Source organism: Aphanomyces astaci (assembly GCF_000520075.1).
Source record: "Aphanomyces astaci strain APO3 unplaced genomic scaffold supercont1.229, whole genome shotgun sequence".
Lineage (NCBI taxonomy): Eukaryota > Oomycota > Saprolegniomycetes > Saprolegniales > Verrucalvaceae > Aphanomyces > Aphanomyces astaci.
The window spans coordinates 185-6443 of record NW_009798492.1 but is presented as its reverse complement, the minus strand read 5'-3'; the positions used below and the strand labels follow the sequence as shown (position 1 = coordinate 6443).

The following is a 6259-nucleotide window of genomic DNA, read 5'->3' as shown; positions in this document are numbered from 1 at the left end:
TCGATCACGTTAACTGATAATTTTCTTGTAATAACTGACATTTACTTGTGAACATGTTGAATATGCTTCAAATTTGTATATTCAACATGTTCACAAGTAAATGTCAGTTATTACAAGAAAATTATCAGTTATTACAGGAGTACGAGAACGAGTGCCGGTTGGTTGTGATATATCACCTGTCGCAATACATATACACTAACGGTTACTAGGTATACGGTATGTTGATACAGTATCATTGCTTGCCGTGGCCAGCATCACAATTCACTAAATGTAGTACGAACTTAGAATTTCCTCAACTTGGGTATCTACACGTCTAGCTTCATTTATGTTGATATCTTTACTCGCGCGAACATCACAGTTCAAGTCACGACCTTTGGTTGCTTGTCAATCATTTTTTGAAACGGTCGGTTGGGTGCTGCGGATTGGTCAATTTAAAAGCCAATCATACGAATTTCCCGCATAAATGGCCATAGTATCCGGATATGACCTAAAGATCGCAACATGAAATGCTGGGTCTTCTGAACAGGAGTAGGCGATGGCTACCGGGCGTTCTCGCTGGCATTGGCTTGGCAATCCATGTGGCACCGCTGTGCTATGGCGACTGGGAATTCATCTACTCGTTTGACGATGGCGCCAACTTTGTCGAGAATCCCATGATCCAAGCGCTGACGCTGCCCAACATCGTCGCCATGGCAACGACGGTCAAGATCAACGTGTACGAGCCCTTGTCGTGGCTGCTCAAAGCTTTCGTACATGGACTTGTGGGGATGCAATCCAAGTACGTTCGTATGGTGTCGGTACTTGTGCATTGGACGGCATGCGGGATCTTGGGATGTGCTACCCACCGGCTCCTCGCTCCGTCTTTTGCTGATCGCGCGTCCGTCACCATTGCGGCCAGCCTCTCCGCCGTCCTCTTTGCCATCCATCCGGTGCACATCGAAGTCCTCATGTGGCCATCTGCCCAGCCATATCCATTGGCCATGCTATTTACATCCATCATGTTCCTCTCCCATCTCCACAAGCCATGGTCGATGGTTGGCACTGGTGCGCACGTAATTATTTCGTTCTTGACATTTTCAATCCCATCTAGTGGCGTATATGTGCGCCGTCCTGAGCAAAAGCATCGCCCTCTTCACACCCGTGGGCCTCGTCCTACTTGATGTCGTCCGAGGCCATCTACAGCTTTGTCCTCCAAAGAATCTCTTGCCGTATGCTCGATTGTTTTTAAAATATATATTTATACCTCGCATAACTATTATTTTTATATATACAGGTACTTCCGCAAGATGAGTGTATGTTTGGTATTGTCCATGGCCTTAGTCGCCACGACCTACGTCGCAAACCAACGTGGTGCTGGAACTGACGTCGATACCATTTCGCTTACCATTCCCCGTACGTCGGCTTTATACGCTACTGTGTATTGCAATTTATATACGTACTCTTCAGTAAACAATGGATTGGGGCAAGCCACAACATCCCCGTGGTGGAGATATGCAAATCATCTTACAGAGTAAAGTAGAGCGACTGGCAAAGGTATTTATCGTCACTGTGTGGCCTATTCAAGCGTGGTTATGGCCCGTGAACCTTCGGCCCCATTATCAAATTCCCGATCCGACAGCATTAACCTTGCCCACGAACCCGAACGTTGTATTCTCCGTGTTGATTGTTCTCGTAACTTTGGTCGCAGGTAAGTTAACGCCAATATTCTACCAACTTTATAACTATAGCCATCAAGGCATGATGATTGCATCTGTTGGTATATGATGCAATCGCTCGAAAAGACCACAAAGTCCCTACACTGTGCGTGTCGTACGAGTAGGTATCGACTTCATGTTTTGAAAATCGCGGTTTCCCCTAGGACTTACCACTGGCTTGGCAACAACCCCAGCTTCCAACTGGACCTTGCTGGCCTCTACCCTGTACATGCTGACGATGGTGGTGCCAGTATCTGGGCTCGTTCAACACGGGATGGTGTCTCTAACTGCAGATCGATATTCATACTTTGCCACGTTGGTGTTCATACCACTGCAAGCCCTGCTGTTGCATCGCGTTGGACAAAGATGGGCTACGGTTGTGGCTTTGACTGTGTTTGGGTTGTGGGGTAGCCTCTCCACCAATCAACTGCAAGCGTGGCGGTCCGAAGAGGCGCTGTGGCTCCATAGTCTTATGTACAGTATATATATATATATATGTATATCTCATGTACTGTACATACATATATATTTTACATATATACTTCGAAGTGTATCTCATGTACTCTACATACATGTATGTATGTATGCAATAGTAATATATATCTAATGTACTGTACATACATGTATATACATATATATACATATATATATTATATATATATGGGCTATACGAGGTTTTTATCATTTGGAGACATTTTTGTGCTACGATAGATTTGAGTTTGACTACTGTAGGTTGCGTACATATGTACTAGTATTAATAGTACTGTATGAGCTACAAGGAGATTTAGGTTTGAGATTGTTGGCATTATTTGTATCCGTGTCGTATCTTGTATATGGTCGTATACAAGAGGATATTGAGTGGTAGTCATTTGAGTGGATATGTGGCCGACAATAGGCTTGGATTTTGAAAAACCAAACCTCGATGTAATATTGTGAATTCGCTGTAAATCTCCAGAATTCGGGTGGTTTTCTAATCGACATTGAGTTACGCTGGAAATTCTGATTGGTTGAATATGATTGTCCTTTCAATCAAACACTCTCAAAGTTGGATTAGCCAACAAACAGAGTCGATTTATGCTTGCGAGATTCGATTTCATGGGGCCTTTTTGTACCGATATCCACAGTACAATACATTGGCTATACGTATACTGTGTAGATTGACGTTCATAGCATTCTAGTATATGTACAGTACTTTTCAGGCAACACTGGAGTCATGGCTTACTAGTATATGTATTGTACCTTATCTACACTGGAGTTCATGGCTTACTATTAATAGTAGCTTAACTAGTACGAAGTAAATTCTTACTATTATTGTCCTTTTACCCTATACTTGGTCTTTTGAGCTGATTCGCGCCAAATCTATCCATCGATGTAAAGATCGTCCAGTATCACACTAATTTCAATCACACACTAGTCGATGTTGAATTGGTTGAAGAGTTGCCTTGATTGGCCACTTGCTTCGTGTTGTCGTTTTTGATTGGTCGATCGATTGTCTGCCGATTTGGTGCTCCCCGCTATCGACTTGACAATACTAGTAATAGTATATGAACAGTACTTAATCTGGAGTTAACGGCTTACTAGCACTTCAGTACATGTACCTTATGTATACTGGAGTTCTTGGGTACCTAGTACCGGTATATGTACCTTATCTACACTAGTTCTATCCTACACAGTTTTAACGATCCACTTAGACAAGACCCATCCGACTGGAGATTGTTGGACCAACTCGCCGAATATTACCTCCACCATGGCCGCAATGCCGATGCGGTGCCGCTCATGGTGGAATCCATTTGGTTTGGTCCTACATTAGGATTCAAAGCCACATTGTTTCAAGCCAAGCAGCGCATGTTTCTAAGTACGCTGACAGTATTATTACAATTATTATTATATTTACCCCCAGCTGAAGTTACTGTAAATGGTTAGACCGCGTCACCGACGGGTGTTCCATGTACTCTGCGCTATCCAACGAGATGCCTCCCCACCCAGCGGTGCTAAATAACTTGGCCGTGTGCGCACTCTACCGAGGGGAGGTTGATACTGCCAGGTTCCTATGGGAAACTGCGGTAGCTCTGGAAAAGCTAGGACTTTCCACTTTGGAAACCACTGGCGAAAGCGACGTTGGGACTATTATTCCAGCGCACAATTTGCACCAACTTGACGCGTTCGCGGCGGGTATGCGTGGGTTCCAAGCTCAGTTGATGTGGTAGCTACAGTAGTTAATATCAATGACACCCAATTTGCCAACTTCGGAGGTATGTTGAAATCGACAGCTATTCAACGTACTAACTACGGCAGTAACTATTAATAGTATCCAGTTCATTTTGAGTTTGCTTGAGCAATAAAAAACGAATACGTCGAAGTAGAAATAATCATGAAATCTAACGCAGGACATTTTGATGACACGGAACTCGACAGTTTGCTGGATTTTCGTAATGCTCGCGTCGTCGTGAACGTTCGAGACGAAGTAACTTCGGGGTCGGTCCATTCGCATATCGGTCGGCCTGGAAGGGCAAGTGATGTACTTGATTACCAGCTTGACTCCATCCGGAATACCAATGTTCTTCTTTATGCTGTTGAATGTCCCAACGCCTCAACGTACGCGATGAGTTGCCTCTTGAGTTCCCGCACGTCGACGTCGAACATCAAATTGCCCAAACGTTCAGTCACAAGATCGTTCGCCGGCTTCAGGGTATACGACTCAAACACGCCGTCCAACTCGGGTGAAATGCGGAGGATACGATCACTGATTTCCATCATACCAACACTTCTCTCCTCGGTGATGAACCATGTGTTTTGGAGTTTCTCCAAGGTCAACTCAGACAATTCACTCCGTCCCACTTTACCTTCAGCCTTCAAAACACCCACGCTCTCAGGCAACACAACCCGCAGGAAGGGACCACGCGTTCGGATCCGTTCACGGACAAGTGACTCCTCGTACAGTGGCTTCAACTCCGGCTCCACTCCAATCACCATCACGGCCGCCATGAACACCAGCTCGTCTTCGTAAGGGCATTCCATGTACTTCACGGCGGCTCTGGTTTTGGAAAACTCCTTGTACCGTTGCTCCAACGGCGACACTGTAGCCCACACGTGACCATCCGCGATGCCACAGATCTCAATCTCATCCTTCGAAACACACGGTTCGTACAGGAGCAAGGTCGACGTGGAATCCAAACGGTCCAAGAGTGTTTGATGGACCTTGTCGACTACGTAATGAAGTTGTTCGCGCTTGAAGAACAAATCCGTACAAGAGCCCCGCTCCACGCGAGCGATTGCTTGAATGCCATCCAAAAACTTGTCCAAAGCGGCCCCGTCGTCGACGTTTTCAGGCACTGGACGTAGCTCTGGACGCGCCCACCACAATAGGATCACAAGCTGCATGAACGACTTGCCAATGCCAGTATTGCCAACCACAGCAATGCGGGGTTCCATGCATGTGGTCATTGCTTTGACCATCGCGACAGTGAAAGGCCGGATGAAAACTACGTGGCTGAAAATCAGAGTGGATCGTGGCAAACGGTGCGGCAAGCAGACCACCTGGACCTGCGTAATCGGATCCGTGAACGTGGTGATACAGCCTGGAACAGGTTCAGCGATTGGAAGGTCCTCGATTCTGTCGACTGGATTGATGGGAGCGGTGCAAAGCGCGTGAAAGAAGTTGGAGTCTATCATGTTTTGTTAGAATTGCAGAAAATCAAGGGGATGCTTACCAGACAACGTCGGCTTTGCAGTTGAGACGAACGCTTGCCAAGCCTTGTTGCTTAACACTGATACAGGGCTTTCCAGAGCTCCTTGTGTTTCGACGTCGTCTCCACGTTGGCGCTTGTTTGATGTGAACGGAGCAACCACCAAGATGGCATTTGCCAAATGTTCGCCATAACCTTCAACCCTTGCATCGGCAGCAAGAGGAGCATCATTGCGGGCAAACGCGGCCTGGTCGGCGTAGACAGAAAGGGCAGGTGGGGGGATTCTCTCCAAGATGCTGTCGTGGTACATGGCCTTCACAGCTTGTTTGAGATCGTCGACGTCGCTGTCGGGGGAGACGCTCACTTTGCCTGGCGACATCAGCTGGTCACCTTTGCCATCAACCAGAGTAACCCACACACGTCGGTTGCTTGCCATCGACGTCCGATATTGAGAAATGAACTCACGAGAATTGACAACGGGCGTGAGCTTTTAACTTCAAGTTAAGTGTCACGCTGGTTGGCTACAATTTGTTTGTTTGTTCTGTGGAATTGCTAAGCCAATCATATGTTGCGGCGAGATTCCGTGAATGACGCCGCGTCTCATCCCATCAGTGCCTGCGATGTGGTAATACCGGTACTTACGACTTTCGGGACAGCATTGAATATTAATACCAACCTTGGATACTATGGTTAATATAATATAATTGTTGAATTAAAAGCGTGGATGACATTTTGGATAAGTTGTGGGATGAAACCTAAAGTAGTGACCAAGCCTTACGTTGGCCCCGAGCGCTCGGGAGGCCGTCTGCGCAAGCGTGGCCGTACGACAGTGCGGATCTAAGCTTCTCACTTCACCGAATGATCTATCTTTTCTTCTTG

At 46.3% G+C, this 6259-nt stretch overlaps 2 protein-coding genes across 2 annotated transcripts; one reads left to right on the top strand and one right to left on the bottom strand.

Annotated features, from left to right (window-relative positions):
- Positions 1–276: 276 nt before the first annotated feature.
- H257_18816 (hypothetical protein) lies at positions 277–3901 on the top strand (the record flags this gene model as incomplete). The annotated part of the gene is made up of 7 exons (XM_009847942.1): positions 277–1044; positions 1091–1208; positions 1274–1392; positions 1520–1687; positions 1859–2168; positions 3386–3549; positions 3618–3901. Exons 1-7 carry the CDS (start codon positions 507–509, stop codon positions 3899–3901), a joined length of 1701 nt encoding a protein of 566 aa, XP_009846244.1. The 5' UTR covers positions 277–506.
- A 358-nt stretch (positions 3902–4259) lies between these two features.
- H257_18815 (hypothetical protein) lies at positions 4260–5816 on the bottom strand (the record flags this gene model as incomplete). The annotated part of the gene is made up of 2 exons (XM_009847941.1): positions 4260–5359; positions 5405–5816. The coding sequence occupies 2 exons, from the start codon at positions 5814–5816 to the stop codon at positions 4260–4262; spliced, it is 1512 nt and encodes a 503-aa protein (XP_009846243.1).
- Between the last annotated feature and the right edge of the window lie 443 nt (positions 5817–6259).